This window comes from Syngnathoides biaculeatus, chromosome 3, assembly GCF_019802595.1.
Source record: "Syngnathoides biaculeatus isolate LvHL_M chromosome 3, ASM1980259v1, whole genome shotgun sequence".
Lineage (NCBI taxonomy): Eukaryota > Metazoa > Chordata > Actinopteri > Syngnathiformes > Syngnathidae > Syngnathoides > Syngnathoides biaculeatus.
The window spans coordinates 28,686,775-28,704,243 of NC_084642.1; the positions used below are offsets into that span (position 1 = coordinate 28,686,775).

Below are 17,469 nucleotides of genomic sequence, written 5' to 3' on the forward strand. Positions count from 1 at the left end.
AATGAGCTGTTGGTTACATAAAGGGAGTGAGTTTATTTGTGTTTTGTCATCTGTTTTAATGGACAGATGATTGTTGTGGGAGCTGGTATTTGACTACAGGTTTGAGTTAGGGAGGATGAAAATTATCTGATTTGCATGCAATCATAAGGGACAAAGCACCATCCATACACACTTCTCTTTCTCAGATTTTAAAATATCTATTAGTGGAATAATACTTCAACTATTCATGTCTATGAATTTTGACAATTTACAAATTCTAACTGGATAAATCATATAGGCATATCATGCCCAATACATAAGCTTGATGAAATATTCTCCACTTAAAGAATTCTTCAATTGATTGACATTCTCAAAGAGATTTGATCTCATTATTATTATTATTGTGGTTGTATTTGGCAATTTGTATTTTGTAACATTGTACGGCATCTTATTGAAAGTTCCATCCATCCATTTTCTGAGCCACTTATCCTCATGAGGTTGCGCGGGAGTACTGGAGCCTATCCCAGCTGTCAATGGGCAGTAGGCAGGGTACGCCCGGGACTGGTGGTCAGCCAATGGCAGGGCACATAGAGACAAACAGTCCCACTCACAAACACACCTAGGGGCAATTTAGAGTCTCTATCTCATGTTGCATGTTTTGGGGATGTGGGAGGAAACTGGAGTGGATTGAAGCCGGGACCTCAGAACTGTGAGGCCAAATGCTTTCCAGCTGATCCACAGTGCCGCCCCATACTGAAAGTTGTTTCCTATATTTCTGATTCTCTTATGTAATTGACACAACAAGAATAGAATATGTAGCTCTCGTTGTGATGTCATACAAGTCAATAAATAGACATACATATTTCTACATTTTCTTTTGCTATTAGATTTTTCATCTCACAATTATCTTTGACAATTTAACTCACGAGATATATGTTACTATCTGAAAATATTTTTCTGAAAGCAAGACTTGAACAGTAGCTGTTTATCTACTTACAAGAAAATTGTCTTGTCTCCCCAGCATCTCTGAACGATCCTTTCTTGCTTGACCACACCTGATAAGGCCTCGAAGTGTACCTTGCAAGTTATGAGTGCGACACTTTGCCTACCAGGAAGTGGGATGCATCTATCACTGCAACAACAGCAACACCCTTCATTTACATACTGCTCAGCCAATTGCAAGACTTGGAGGTCAAGGACAAAAGCAAATTAAGTTGCCACCTATTCATGCTTTCGGAGGCTCCTAATTCAGTTACTGCTTGTTTGTGTTTTTTTTATTGACTTCACTTTGGTTTTGAGTAAGCAAACCATACTCTTACTTTATTTTCCTTTAATAAGTCTCCAGTTGCTTTTGCACTGTGTTCATGGTAGCTGTTGGACTGTGAAGTAACGGCATGCTGGTGGAATTTGGGTGAATGTGAGCAGCAAAGTATTTACTCTAATAACTTTACACACTACGTTAACAGGTAGCACGGTGTATCAGCTGGTAGAGCGTTGGCCTCACAGTTCTGAGGTTCTGGGTTCGATCCCGGACCCGCCTGTGTGGAGTTTGCATGTTCCCCCCGTGCCTGCGTGGGTTTTTTCCGGGCACTCCGGTTTCCTCCCACATCCCAAAAACATGCAACATTAATTGGAAACTCTAAATTGCCCGTAGGTGTGATTGTGAGTGCGGCTGTTTGGCTCCATGTGCCCTGCGATTGGCTGGCAACCAGTTCAGGGTGTACCCCGCCTCCTGCCTGTTGACAGCTAGGATAGGCTCCAGCATTCCCTGTGACCCTCGTGAGGATAAGCAGCTAAGAAAATAGATGGATGGATGGATTACGTAAACGAGTCTAAACTGCTTTTATGCGTGATCTCGTGTTGCATGTCAGCAAGGCCTATCGCAAGAGACCTCAGCTCAATGAGCTTCCAAATAAATTGATTTTGAATTCTTTTTTTGCAACACTTATTGCACTTATTGTACTTCAAAGGGAGGACCAACATCACCGTGGGATGTTAAAAAAGAATAGTGTCACTTTTGGCTGCACTTCTTTGCAGCGTTTCAGACCAATTTTACTGGGGGCGAGGCAGGGTGTAGGGGTTTGTCAGAGGGACACATCCAACAGAGATTTTCAAGCTTTTTTTCCTCTCTCTCTCTCTCTCTCTCTCTCTCTCTCTCTCTCTCTCACTCAGTCTCTGCAGTATTTCGGATTAGCTTTATTGGCCAAGTATGGTACAAGACACGCAAGGACTTTGTCTATAGGAGTTGGAGCCTCACTAGCAAGACATCAAACAGCCTCTATGATAAAAATATACATTTAGGTTAGGTTATTTTAGGTTATTTATGGTTAAGTTAGGTGACATAAAAAACACAGGTACAGAGAGTCATTAAAGCCCAAGTGTCATCCCTATAAACATTCTAAAATAGATATTGTAATGAAAAATACATATAACATTATTCACTTCAATGTCTATACAAAAAAAAATAAATGTGAGCAGAGAACGCTTCATCCACGCGCAAAGTTGCAGAAGTGTCATTCTACGATATCCAAGTGGTCGCCATATTGGCTGCATCCTCCGTCCGTGACGTCACCCGGACATTCGCCAATGAAAACACGCGATACACCCTAACTATGGGAGACAAACGCGCCCCTTCTGACATGGAAGCTCTTTTTGAAAAGGAGAACACCACACAACCGAGTGAAGTAACCAGGACAATATTACAGTATTGTTTCGAGCCATATTCAGATGATATGCGATCACGGCCAAACCGCATCCCCGTCCGATCCACTTCCGCCTCGGAGATGAGCCATCGGAGCTCATCGCAGCCAGCCAGTGTGGCTTATGACGGAGCCGTGCTGCTTTAGGGGGTTGTTCATAGACGCCGCAGTACTCGATGAACAACACAGTCGAGCCGGGGCGCTTTACTGCTCGCACGCAGCTGAGTGAGGAATTCTCGGCTGGGTTTTTCAGAACCGCCCCCGTCCGTAAAGCCCAACACGCAGCCTTCGCAGAAGACGTGAACGCCGAATGCGGTGCCTCAGCCGGTGTGGCTGATTTTTGGCGCTGTGGTGGCATATAATGGAGCTGAGCTGTGCTACTTTTAGGGGGATGTTCATAGCCACTGCAGTACTCGATGAACACCGCCAAGCCGGGGCGCATTACTGCGCGCATGCGGCTGAGTGAGGCATTCTTGCCTGGGTTCTTCAGATTTTACGCCGTCCGACGTGCACATCGACATATTTTGTACGCGGATCTTTTGTTACGTTATGAGAGACCCGCCCCAAACTATTATTTTTTTTAGTAGGTGTATACACACCTACCTGTCATTTGGAACCCACGAAGCTCTCGTCCTCTGCACCCGTGCAATCGATTTTTCACAACGAACTGGGTCTCTTGCAAACTTATGAAGGGTAAATCCATTCTCCCGAGTGTTCAAGCAATGTCCAGCAATGCAATGAGCAGGCATTTTGGATAAGACGATGGAACAACAAGCTACCTTCCCGGAGGTAAAACTAATGGAAACAAACGAGTCCACTTGGGGGCGCTGCTGTCCTTTATGTTACTTCCTGCTTCTTCTCGAAAACAAATCCCTCGAGAGGATTTTCATGGCGGGAGTTACAAAAATCTGTATACATTAAAATCTTGTTTTGTGGTGAAAAAACGCATGGGACCATATTGGCTGCCGTTTTTTCATTAATAACATACTAAAAATCATCCATTTCATGACAGTAGCCCTTTAAGGACTGAAGGTGCACCACTTAGTAGTGTGGTGATACTGATATAATGCCATTCCATCCATTCCAAACACTGCTCATCATGTTCAGGGTCACAGGACGCTGTAGTGTGTGAATCGAGCATAAGTAACTCATCATTGCCTCTATGACAGAGTATAAAGATTACATGTATACCCTAATACTATAAGCCATAACTCACAGGAAATGTCACAGTGTAACAAGGCAGTGATTAAAGCAAAGGGATTCCCATCCAAGAAGTGATTAATATTTAAGATGCTCAGCCTATTTTAGCCTAGTGCGCTAACAACATTACCTACGTAGCATATATGACAAAGACCAAACATCGAACATGGACTCAACCTCCAACTACTAGAGGTAGGACCATTGTGCTTTGAATCCCTTCCATGCGCATATCCTTTTCATCACCATATCCTTTATATTTTCACACAGATAGTATGTGATTTGTGTACCTTATGTGTTGACTGTATTTATTTGCTTGCTTTTATCTGAATTTAACTTTAACATAGATTAGGTAGTATGGGAATTGTGTATCTTATGTGCTAACTTTGTTTGTTTGAATGCTTGTTTTGACTATCTGCAGCCCAAAGGGGGACACAATTCCTGTGTGTCCTGTAGGCCAGTCCCAAGCCCGGATAAATGCAGAGGGTTGCGTCAGGAAGGGCATCCAGCGTAAAACTGTGCCAAACATATATGAGCGTTCATCAAACAAATTTCATAACGGATAGGTCGTGGCCAGGCCGAACTACGCTCGCCCCCGGCACTGTTAATCTGCAAAGAGTAGGTAGAAATTCAGATAATGTAGGTCAAAGACAAAAAAGAGGAGGAAAGTGGCTTAATCGGCAGACGAAGAAGAGGCATACACAGACCCTACAACTGTGTGTAGGGACTTTGAATGTTGGGATTATGACAGGAAAAGCTCAGGAGATACTTAACATGATAATTGGGAGAAATCCTAATGTATTGTGCAAGAGAGCAAATGGAAAGGGAGTAAGGCTAGAAGCTTAGGAGCAGGGTTTAAATTATTTTACCATGGAGTAGATGGGACGAGAAATGGAATAGGGGTTATTTTAAAGGAAGAGCTGGCTAAGAATGTCTTTGAGGTGACAAGAGTATCAGATCGAGTGATGAGGCTGAAATTTGAAATTGAGGGTATTGTGTATAATGTGATTAGCGGCTATGCCCCACAAGAAGGATATGCCCTTGAGTTGAAAGAGAAATTTTGGAAGGAACTAGACGAAGTAGTCCTGAGCATCCCAGAGAGAGAGAAAGTTGTGATTGGTGCAGATTTCAATGGATATGTTGGTGAAGGAAACAGGGGCGATGAAGAAGTGATGGGTAAGTACGGCATTCAGCAAAGGAACTTTGAGGGTTAGATGGTGGTGGACTTCGCAAAAAGGATGGTATTGGCAGTGTTGAACACTTATTTCCAGAAATAACAGGAACAAAAAGTGACCTACAAGAGCGGAGGAAGACCCACGCAGGTGGATTATATTTTGGTCAGACGGTGTAAACTGAAGGAGGTTACCGACTGTAAGGTAGTGGTGGGGGAGAGTGTGGCTCGACAGCATAGGATGTGGTGTGGAGGAGGACTCTGGTAACGGGTAATAAGATTAAAAAGACAAAGGTAGAGCAGAGAATCGGGTGGTGGAAGTTGAGAAAGGGAGAATGTTGTGTGGCCTTTTGGAAAGAGTTGAGACAGGCTCTAGATGGACAGGAAGTGCTCCCAGAAGACTGAAATACTACTGCCAATGTACTCAGAGAGGTAGGCAGGAGAGTACTTGGGATGTCTTCTGGTAGGAAAGGGGAGACTTAGGGAAGGAGACTTGGTGGTGGTCCAAATTGCAGGAAGTCAAAGAGATGAGCAAAGAAGTGGGACACGGAGAAGACTGAGAAGAGGCGGAAGGAATACATTGAGATGCGACGTAGAGCAAAGTTAGAGGTGGCAAAGGCTAAACAAAAGGCATATGATGACATGTACATCAGGTTGGATACGAAAGAAGAAGAAAAGTAGCTCTACAGGTTGGCCAGAAAGCGGGATAGAGTTGGGAAGGATGTGCAGCAAGTAAAGGTGATTAAGGATAGCGATGGAAATATGTTGGCTGGTGCCAATAGTGTAGCAAGTAGATGGAAAGACCACTTTGAGAAGTTAATGAATGAAGAAAATGCGAGAGAAGGTAGAGTAGAAGAGGCAAGCGTGAATGACCAGGAAGCGGCAATGATTAGTAAGGGGGAAGTTAGAAAGGCACTGAACAGAATGAAAAATGGAAAGACAGTTGGTCCTGATGACATACCAGTGGAGGTATGGAAGCAATTTGGAGAGGTCGCTGTAGTAATTTTGACCAACTTATTCAATATCACACTAGCGGGAGAGAAGATGCCAGAAGAATGGAGGAGAAGTGTTCTGGTCCCCATTTTTAAGAACAAAGGCGATGTTCAGAGCTGTGGAAACTATTGAGGAATAAAGATGATGAGCCACACAATAAGTTATGGGAAAGAGTAGTGGAAGCTAGACTCAGGACAGAAATAAGTATTTGCGAGCAACAGTATGGTTTCATGCCTAGAAAGAGGACCACCGATGCATTATTTGCCTTAAGGATGCTTGTGGAAAAGTACAGAGAAGGTCAGAAGGAGCTACATTGTCTCTTTGTAGACCGAGAGAAAGCCTATGACAGAGTACCAAGAGAGTAACGGTCTTACTGCATACGCAAGTCCGGTGTGGTGGAGAAATATCTTAGAATAGTACAGGACATGTATGACAGCAGTAGAACAGTGGTGAGGTGTGCTGTAAGTGTTTCAGAAGAAATTTCGGTGGAGGTTGGACTGCATCAGGGATTCGCACTGAGTCCCTTCCTGTTTGCGGTAGTAATGGATAGGCTGACTGATAGGTGAGGTAAGACTGGAATGCCCCTGGACTATGATGTTCACAGATGATATTGTGATCTGCAATGAAAGTAGGGAGCAGATGGAGGAACAATTAGAAAGATGGAGGCACACACTGGAAAGGAGAGGAATGAAGATTAGCAGAAGTAAAACAGAATATATGGGCATGAATTTGAGGGGCGGAGGAGGGAGAGTGAAGCTACAGGGTGAAGAGATAGCGAGGGTAGACGACTGCAAATACTTGGGGTAAAAAATACAGCGCAATGGAGAGTGTGGCAGGAAGTGAAGAAACTGCTCCAAGCAGGGTAGAACAGTTGGCGGAAGGTGTCTGGTGTTCTATGTGACAGAAAAGTCTCTGATGTACAGATTAGAGACGGTGGCACTGAAGGAACAACAGGAAGCAGAACTGGAGGTGGCAGAAATGAAGATGCTGAGGTTTTCGCTTGGAGTGAACAGGTTGGATCGGATTAGAAATGAGCTCATTAGAGAGATGGCCAAAGTTGGATGTTTTGGACACAACGTTAGAGAGAGCGGACATAGATGGTTTGGACATGTTCAGAGGCGAGAGAGTAAGTATATTGGCAGAAGGGTGCTGAGGATGGAGCTGCCGGCCAAAAGAGCGAGAGGAAGACCAAAGAAAAGGTCGATGGATGTTGTGAGGGAGGACATGAAGACTGTGGGTGTGAGAGAGGAAGATGTACGAGTTAGGCTTAGATGGAAAAAGATGACACGCTCTGGTGACCCCTAATCGGGACAAGCCGAAAGGAAAAGAAGAAGATTGATGAACATTTAGTTTTGAAAGTAACATATTTTGATTGATTTAATCTGACCCTAGTTTCTTTTTTTTTCTCCAACAAAAAAAAAAAACAAACAAACAGAAGTAAATGGTGATTTCTTTACACATTCTATTTTTTTGAATTCCTAATTCCATGGGCCTTATGAGCTGGAAGTTCAAATCATACAAACTAAACAAATAATTTAAGTTGTTTAAATTATGGGCCCTGGATCTATTGACAGTAATTATGGAGCTAAGTATTTTTTCATTTTTTGTAAAGGGTTTGTACAACTGGCTGCAACGGCATTATAGATGACCACTCTTATGCATCAAGTAATATAACTTTCCTTGGTTATGAGAATTGATCAGATTTTTAACAGAGGTTATAATAAACCAAGGATATACAAACGCAGGCATCGATTTTGGCAAGTAAACAACTGAAAAATGTTGAATAGTATCATATTAAAAATGATGCAACAGGTCCGTGAGAGCCAGAATTGTTGCTGGATGGTGTCTAGGTGTCCAAATATTTACTTTTTGTCAGAATATGCAAGTAAATCATTTGAAAATCATACAATGTGATTTTTGTGGATCCCCCCACCACATTGTCTCTCACTGCTGAGCTTCGTCTAATTACAGACATTTCTCCAAGTACACCCCCCCAAACAATATATAATTCTCTAATTGTCAAATGAAAAAAAATGCTTGCACACAACACGCATGCACGCCATTAATGATTCTAATGAACAAGATCAAGGTTATGTTTACTTTCTGTACAAATAAATATACTATAAAAAGTACAGTCCTTTTAAAATATGAATGTATTTAACAAAGAATAATAGCTATAAACTGGACTTAATTGCCATCCGTGCTATAATGTGTTGATGCTCTTATTTTTGTGCCACAACCCGTGCATTTGTCTTGTGCACAAAATCTGCTCACAGCACACAGAATAAATAGACAGACAAGGAAGATTCAAGGTGAAAAAAAACAGAGCAAGGTACCACAAACACAGACAAGACAACCGTGCTGATAAGCAATACAGGTAGTTAGTGACAACAGGAGAAGGAGTAAAATCTGAACATATTGTATCGTGAAGTGTTTATTCTGTATAATTTGCAAGAAAAAAATCTGCTATCAAGGTGCCGCAACAAAAAAAAAAAAAAAAAGCCACACATCTGTGCAATGGGAGGAATAAAGGCAAGCATTTCAACCTGATATTAATGAAGGTGCCAGTGTGTGTACTGCAATTGTTCCTGCTCCTGCTATGGATTGTAGTAGTGGCAGTGCATTCTGAGAGATTCTTCTCCAAAACAGTACCAGTAAATTATGTAGAAAAACATGTTAAAAAGCTTAAAATAGTTAAGTTCAAATGAAAATTGTTAATTAATTAAGAAAAATAATTGTTTTTGTTTTGTTATTTTACTGAAGCACCATATATGGTGAATGAATATTGCTATAAATCCATCCATCCATTTTCTTTGCCGCTTATCCTCACAAGGGTCGCTGGGAGTGCTGAAGCCTATTCCAGCTGTCAACAATAAATACAATTTATTGTATTTAATTTAATGTGTGTGGTTTTTTTATAATTTGTTATGACCAAAAATATTTAACTGTGTAACAATTTGTTCATTTTGCATTTTTTTGACATTAGTGAGAGTATTTTATGCTGTCTTGGTTAATTTAGGAAAACACTATTCTGTTGCCTACTGTGATGTAGAGAAAGTGAGGTTGTAAATACCTGCAAAAAGTTGTAAATCTGATTAACTGTTGTTCCATAAAGTTTAACACACAGGAGTTGATTGGAGGAATGCACTACCTGAATATCAAGAACTACTGTAATATAGATTTTGCACCAGCACTGTATGTTTGTAGTTCCTCCAACTTATTATTTCATTATTTATTGAAATAGATTTTCTCATGTTGGCACTGTGCCTCAGCTGGTAAAACATTGGCCTCAAAGTTCTGAGGTCCCGGGTTCAATCCTAGACCTACCTGTGTGGAGTTTTCATGTTCTCCCCGTGCCTGCGTGGGTTTTCTCTGGGCACTCTGGTTTCCTCCCGCATCCCGAAAACATGCAACATAAAATGTCCACTGTCATGAAATGCATGATTTTTCGTATGTTATTAATGAAGAAACGGCAACCGGTATGGACCCATCCGATTTTTTCACCGCAAAACATGATTTTGACATACATGGCTTTTTTGTAACTCCAGCCATGAAAATCTTCTCGAGGGATTTGTTTTCAAGAAGAAGCGGAAAGTGACGCACAGGGAGTAGCGCACTCTTGTCTATTTATACTCGTTTTACCTGCTGGAAGGTAGCTCGTTGTTCCTTCGTGTTAGCCAGAATGCCGGCTTGTTGTATTGCTGGATATTGCTCGAACACTCAGGAGGATGGATTCGTGCCTCATACTTTTCAAAAAGACCCGGTTCGTCGTGAAAAATGGATTGCACAGGTGCAAAGGACGAGAGCTTCGTGGGTTCCAAATGACAGGAAGGTGTGTATACTGCTACTAAAAAAAAAACCAAAACAATAGTTTCGGGGGGACGGGACGTAATCCGTAAATCAGGGGTGCTAAATGTGTCAATGTGCGCATCAGAGGGCTTCCGTGCAGCAGCCGCTGAAGGACAGCCTCTGCAGACCTTGTGGATTGCCACCTGCCTTGTCAACACGCCTTCGGTGGGGTGGCTCGTCGCGACGCTCATCGCCGCTGCTGAGGTAGATCGGACGGGGAGGTGGTTTGGCCGCGGCGGCGTCGTTGCACGCGGACGACGTCATCACCGCCGCGTAGAGGTGGATCAGGTGGGGATGTAGATTTTTCTGCATGCAGTTTGGCCGTGATCCGCATTTTATCTAAATATGACTCAAAACGATCGGGTAATATTGACCCGGTCACTTCTCTCGGTTGCGAGATTTTCTCTTCTTCGAAAACAGCTCCATGTCAGAAGGGGTTTGCTCATCTCCCATAGTAGGTGGCACAGCGTATTTTCAATGGTGAATGTCCCAGTGTGACGTTGCGGACAGAAGATGCAGCCAATATGCCGACCACTTGGATGTCGAATGAGACATCTGCAACTTTGCGCATGGATGACGTGCTCTATGCTCATATTTATTTTTTCCTATAGAAATTGGAGTGAATACTGTTATATGTATTTTTTTATTACAATCTCTATTTTAAAACATTTATAGGCATGTCACTGGGGCTTTAAGGTTACAGTGAGTGCATTCAGTCTGTCGTACATTTTAAAAAATGAGGGTATATATATAACTGAGTCAAAAATTAATTCAACAGCTCATAGAAATGAAGAAATTAGTATTTTTTTATTTCTAGGGGGTGTCCATTATTATTTTTTGGCAAATCACAACTGTTCTTGAGTCCTTAACCATTGTGAAATCAGTGTTTGCTCTTGTGCCTTATTTTGATAGTGTAGGAGAAACTATATATATTGCAATATTATAAAAAGTGCTTTTTTAACTTTAGAAGAAAGTATGCTTAAATGAGTGTGTAAAAGGAAGGAAGTGAGAGTGACTGATGACTGAGAGGTTGTATGTGTGATAGGGGGAAGTGTTTCTGTCAGAGAAAGGAAGCTGGAAAAGGATGTGTTCAAGGTTAAATGGCTGGTTCTTGCACGTAGGCTTTAAAGTCTTTAATTCTTGAAGATGAATAATTAATTCCACTGTTTCTGATATCTTTTTGTGGCAAACCTAAACTAGTCTGTGGTGGGTGGATCAGAACCAATTCAGTGACTCATTCATGGAGAAGTGGATCAAGCACTCCTACGGCAGGCTGCACTTTGTTAGCTGAAGACAAATCGTACTCTTCTTGGGCTTTTTGATGATGATCACTGCTTTTGGGTCTTGGGAAATTGTGGTTTCCACAAAATAAGACACCACTAGCCTGTTTGATAATGTGAATATCCATGATTGTATACAATCTGTCTTTAGCAGTCTTTTATTTTTTTTCCAGGTTTGGTAATGGCCAACCTTTAGTCTAGAGCCAATATCTTTAGCATGGTCCTTGGTCAGATTCCTCATAGGTTTCCATTAAACGAACACATACTTCAAAGCGCTACAGTACTGTTCAATTTTATTTTTTAGAGCGATGCGCACACTGCACAGTGGTTAGTATGTTGAAAGAAAGCAAGTGGTTCATTTCAAACCGCATATTCTTTTCTAATATTAAAATGTCATTAGGCCTTCAGCTGTTCAAAACCTTTGTTGCAGAAACTTGAGCATAATTGCAAAAAAGATGATGATGCATTCATTCACTCATTGAATAGCAAAATAATCTGATGAACAGCAAATGAAGTACATTCAAAGTATTTGTATATTTGAACCTTGATAAAATAAAACATCTTTATTTTGAAACAGTGGTAGGATTTCATGAAAGGGGCAACTTCCAAACTAATTCATGGCAGAGGCCAAGTCCCATTGATAGAAGACAAACGTTTTCAGCTCTAGACCATCCAAAAGGCCATCTGGCCAGAGAGCAGGACAATGATCACAAAGCAGAGTGTGCCATCTATTTCACCTGCAAATCAGCTTTTGTAGCTCCTCAACCCCCCATGTCTTTGGTCATCTTTACTCTTTTCACTCGCTTTCTTTCATAGTCGGAGCTCTATTGTCACTGGCATGTGCCCAAACCTATCTGGCTGTTTGTGCTCCTTTTTGGTTGAAGTTTACTTGTATGTCTTTGTGCCAGTGGGAGACTATTCATGTTCAAATAAATCAAATGTTATATTTGCAGTCAGTGTTTAAAATGTAATATAGGCAGATCTGAAATTATATTAATTTATAACTGAGTTTAAATGTACTTTATTTTAGCCTCTATATGCAACCCTTGAGTCCAATTTTCCGGAACTTTAGTTTTGACTATCATAGCTTTGCAAATGACACACCATAACCCTAACTAACCCAATATGTAGCAGTATCTACGGATGACTAGTTCAATTGAGGTGCTGTGCCACTGTCTAAAGCAAATATATAACTGGATGAGCCAAAATTTCCTTCAAGGACACCACAACAAAACCAAGATAATTGTTTTTGGCATTAAAGGAAAGAAGATTGCTGTTTGTTAACACCTGGACTCAGTATCTTTAAAAAGCAAAGACGAAGTCTGAAACCTGGGTGTTCTGATTGATTCCGGCCTGACCTTCAACAGTCATATCAAATCAATTATTGAAACTGCCTTTTACTATCCGAAGGCTTGCATGTGTCGAGCAGACCAGGAGAAGCTCATCCATGCTTTTATCTCAAGTAGACTTGACGATTATAATGGTCTTCTGACTGGGCTCCCCCAAAAGACCATTAAACAGCTGCAGCTCCTTCAGAATGCTGCAGATTGGGTTGTGTCCAGAACAAAGCAGTCAGAGCATGTAATTCAAATTCTAAAGTCTTCAGACTGGTTAGGGTTTTAGAATAGATTCTAAAGTTCTGTTACTGGTCTATGAAACAATAAATTGTTGGGATCATGAATACATGAAAGAAATGCTAATGGAATACAAATCCAGTAAGTTGAGATAGAGCTAGGAGTAAGGAAATCAAATTTTTATTTCTTCCTACACCGTTTTGGATTTCATCGATTCATTATCTGAGCCGCTTATCCTCAAAAGGTTCATGAGAGTGGTGGAGCTTATCCCAACTATCTTCAAGCAAGAGGCGGGGTACACCCTGAACTGGTTGTCAGCCAATTGCAGGGAACATTGAGACAAACAGCCCCACTCACAATCACACCTAGGGGAAATTTACACTTTTCAATTAATGCATGTTTTTGGGATGTGGCTGGAAACTGGAGTGCCTGGAGAAAACCCAACCAGGCATGGGGAGAACAGGCAAAGTCCATACAGGTAGGGCTGGGATTAGAGCCCCGATCCTCAGAATTGTGAGGCCAACTCTCTTACCAGTTGCTTCATCATGCCGTCCCATTTTGAATTTGTATAGCTTAATTTGAATAATATTTTTTCGTTGTTTTTATATAATTCTCAGATGTTTGAAAGAAAAGTGTTTTGGACACAATTATCCTGAAAGGTCTGAAGGAATTAAATGACAAATGAAAAGTTATGTTTTGTGTTCCTACAAGCATTACCATAATTGTGATAAATACCCAGTATGTTGGAAATAAAAAAAACATTGCCAGTCATTGTTAGATTTTTGTTGTGATGGCTGTTACATTGATGCTGATTTTCCACTCTAAAATACACAAAATGACACCAATTACCAGCAGCCAATCCTCAGCACAAAGTTCAGCCACAATGAGCACACTTTAAATGGGAGTGGCCCATTGTTTTGGCAGATGGTCACTTGGGTCTTTTCTCCACGTGACTACTTGTGCAAAGGAATGTTTGGACACATCTTGAATGACCAATGAAGAGAAGGTCACCATCTGCTGCCTAAAGGTCTCTTCTCTTAAGACCAGGGTGTTCTGCAAGCTTTAGCTATTTGCAGATTCACCCCAAAGCCCATCACTACAATCTCACAATGACAAAGAAATTGCTTCTGTCAACAAGAGTGATGTACGTTTGTAAAATAAACACTTGAATGCTTCTAATTCTGAAAGAGGAGGGCACAATTGAGTAATGGTTGAACATCATCTGTACTTAGAAAATTGTGGCACATGTAATACCCCCTCACACCATGAACTATAATCTCGTCATTTCAATATGTCATAACAAAGGTCACCGTTGCTATGGCAATATCATGCTGACGATGGATCCCTGTCAGACCAGCGATCAAGCTCCTCAACATACATCATACAAACATGCTTGATTCATGCAAAAAAAAAACAAGAAAATGGTGATAAACACTGGATGCAATAATATGTCCATCCATCAATTTTGTCAGCCGCCTATCTTCACAAGGGTCAATCATCAACAAGAAAATTAGGTGATTAAGTCATCAATATTTCTGTACCCTCAAATATCCCAGTTACACAGCTGAAGCTATCAATGCTGCTAGGCAACAAGACAGTCAACTCTATTTGTTACATTTGTCATCCTACATGCCACAGAGACTAGACAGACTTGATGATCTTGAAAGAAAGCTTGGAGACTTCAATAAAATATACAATGTCTGATGCTATTGCCAGAGCAAATTGCAGGTGTCATAATCTTTGAACAGAGGAAAAATGAATACAGACAATCACCACTTAGTGAGGTACACTAATTAATAAACCACACTAATACCAGAGGTTAATCAACATTTCTGATCAGAGATTCTTGACTTTGTCAGAGATATGAGCATTCTAAGAGTCAATCATTCACACTTGAGCTGTTCTACAGCTTCATCATTCTTGTGCTTGTTTTTCCCACACCTAATGGTACCCCCTGTGACTTGAGCTCCCTCAAAGAACACAATGTGCTTGTTTAGTAGAGAAGTATTATTTTCCACAGTCCTAGCATTTATCCTATAAGAAATACAGTATGGTTAGGTATTTGAATGTGAGAATTAAATGTTTTGCCTCTCTCATGTGACTAAATAAGGAAACCTAAATAAAAAAACACTTCTTAACATGATGTGATGCAGTTTCTCCTTTCAACTAAAATTAGTCACATGCACATCGTGGGCATGCCTGAACCTCTCCCAGCTGAGTTTAGGCCATAGGAGGGGTCCACCCTGAGCTGAACAGCAGCTAATTGAAGGACACTTAGAAACAAACAGCTATTTGCACTTACATTCACACCGCCGGACAATTTGGAGTATTCACATAATCTACCATATATATTTTTATGATCTGGGAGGAATAGGACTACCCAGTGAAAACCTATGCAGGAACATCCAAACGCCACAAAGACGAGGCTGGCTTTAAACCCTCAGATGTGTTGACAAGCAGCCACCATGTCTTGTATTGTCCTTAAAAAAATAGTAAGTGTAATTAGTAGCTCACCAGACAGTGAAATGCTAACAGCCAAAGCAGCTACATTAGGTTCTGTGAGCACAAGCTATAAAATCTTAACAAGCTGTTATTATACTGGGTCTTGTTTTTTTAATTGATACCTTAAAGGGATCCAATTCAGTTAACTCAAGACCTACAAACGTTTTTTTCCACTCCATTTTGAGAACCAGTGGTCTCAATAATAATGCATAAAATTGTTGTGTGACTATTATGGCTAGTTAAAAAAGCAAAAAGAATTTTAAATGTATGTGTTGAAGAAATACACCTCCTTTCTGTGTTTCATTTCCATCCATCCATTTTCTCCACTACTTATCCTCACTGGGGTCACGGGTGTGCTGGAGCCTTTACCCTGCTGACTGTGGGTGGCAGGTGGGGTACACTCTGAACTGGTTGCTAGTCAATCGGAGGGCACATGTAAGCAAAGAACGCAAGGGACATAGAGACAGACAACAGCCGCACACACACTCACAGCTACAGGCAATTTAGTGTATCTTAATTAGGTGATTTCCAATCTTTATAGAGACACATACTTTACAATTGAAAAATCCTATGGCACACTAACAAAAGTAAATGTCACGAAAAATGGATCGATTAATGACTGAATGTTCTTCCTGCCATCTAATGGAAGAGGATTTTTTTCTGTTCTGTCTGTCATTGTGTGTCACTGGGATAAATAGATGAATAAAGATAGGTCATTTCTTGCAATTACATAAAATTGGATAAATTCCCAGGGCACATCTTGTCACGAAACATCGGAACGGGAGTAGGACCCAAATGCAGGACTCGGACGATGCAAGGTAGTTCAGGAAGAGACGTTTATTATTTGCCGAGGTCAGGGATCGAGCAGGCAGTTGCGTGCCGCAGCGGTAGTTGGGACGTCGGGCGAAGAGACCAGGTAAGCGGGCAGGCAGGAGTCAGTACACAGGAGAACGATCAAGGCAGGCAGAAGTATCAAAGGAGTCAGGCTTACAAGGTTGGTCGGAGAACAGGCGAAGGTCGGTATACACGGGTTGTCGATCAGGAATACGAGTGCTGGAACAGGACATGAAGCTCAACAAACTGGCGCGGACCAGTCGTTATCGGGGTCATATAAATATGCCGGATAACCAGCCCGCTTGAGGTGGAGCTGTGCGCCTCCCAATCAGCGCAACCGCGCTGGCTTCCGCACAACCCGGGCTGGAGCAGCAGGATCATGACACATCTGAAGAGCGCTCACGGCACACTAATGTACACCGGCACACTGTTTGGGAATCACTGTCTTAATAAACCCACCATGTATGTTGTGGGAAATCAGAGTAGCCAAGTAAACCCATACATGCACAGGGAGAACATCCAAACTCCATCCAGGTGAGGCCAGATTCGAACTCAGGACCTCATAACTGTGAGGCAGATGTACCAAAGTCTTCCACCATGCTGCTCTGTGCTTCGCTCATTGATTTTAATTGAATTTTATTAACTTTAATATATCAGAACAAGGCTGGTGAACCAATATTAACTAATCAACAGACACTAGGTACATTGTCTTGTTTTGTACGACAAAAAAGAACTGCATTGCTCTGTATAAATAGGTATGGATGAAAAATAAAAAAATACAATCACATTGTATAGTTGTATACAGGTAAATAGAGTGGTAAAAAAAAGTATACGTATACATTTCAATATGATATTCAATGTCTTATGTTACACATTTATATTTAATACGGTAATATATTACCCCAACCTGAACGCTCTGACCTCCTCGGGGAGCTTTTATTTTACTGTAGCGCCGGAGAAAAGGAGTCGGAGGCGGAGTGTCGGACACAGGAACAGAACTTGCTTTATTGTTCGACATCACCAAACTACTCGCATAACGGCGGGAACTCTGTTAACCTTTCCTCCGGAAGCGCAACAACAAAAACAGTCCGTGCGGAACCCCGCACCCCAACTCGAGGTTCCGCGGGTGAATTATGTAAACACCACACAAGCCAACCCCAGAATTCACCCATAGTCAAAATCCTTGTGCCGTGGAGGGATGATGACCCGACCTGGCGGGTGTGCACTGTAGGGGCCGAGGGGGGCGGGGCCGCACTGTCCATTGAGTCACGGGACAAGGGCTCAGGCGGGGTCAAGGGTACCCCGGCAGGCGCAGGGGCACAGGGCAAAGGGGGACGACCCCGGCGCGGGGGGAGGGCCAACCCCAAAGCCTGGGCAATGTCCAGGTGCGC

The 17,469-nt window shown here is 41.8% G+C and overlaps 1 protein-coding gene across 14 annotated transcripts in view; it reads right to left on the reverse strand.

The window, feature by feature from the left end:
- The window catches only part of trpm5 (transient receptor potential cation channel, subfamily M, member 5), a 59,746-nt gene extending 42,711 nt beyond the window's left edge, over positions 1-17,035 (reverse strand). For 11 of the 14 annotated variants that reach the window (XR_009794300.1, XR_009794303.1, XR_009794302.1 and 8 more), the window contains exon 1: positions 977-1,633. Coding sequence is in view for 10 of the 14 variants with exons in the window: in XM_061815155.1 (XP_061671139.1) it covers positions 977-1,003 (27 nt within the window). In the remaining 4 variants the exon portion in view is untranslated. Of the gene's footprint in view, positions 1-976; positions 1,634-9,366; positions 11,533-15,530 lie in introns of those variants that run through there. The other 3 variants (XM_061815154.1, XM_061815162.1, XM_061815156.1) reach the window with 3 other exon arrangements.
- Between the last annotated feature and the right edge of the window lie 434 nt (positions 17,036-17,469).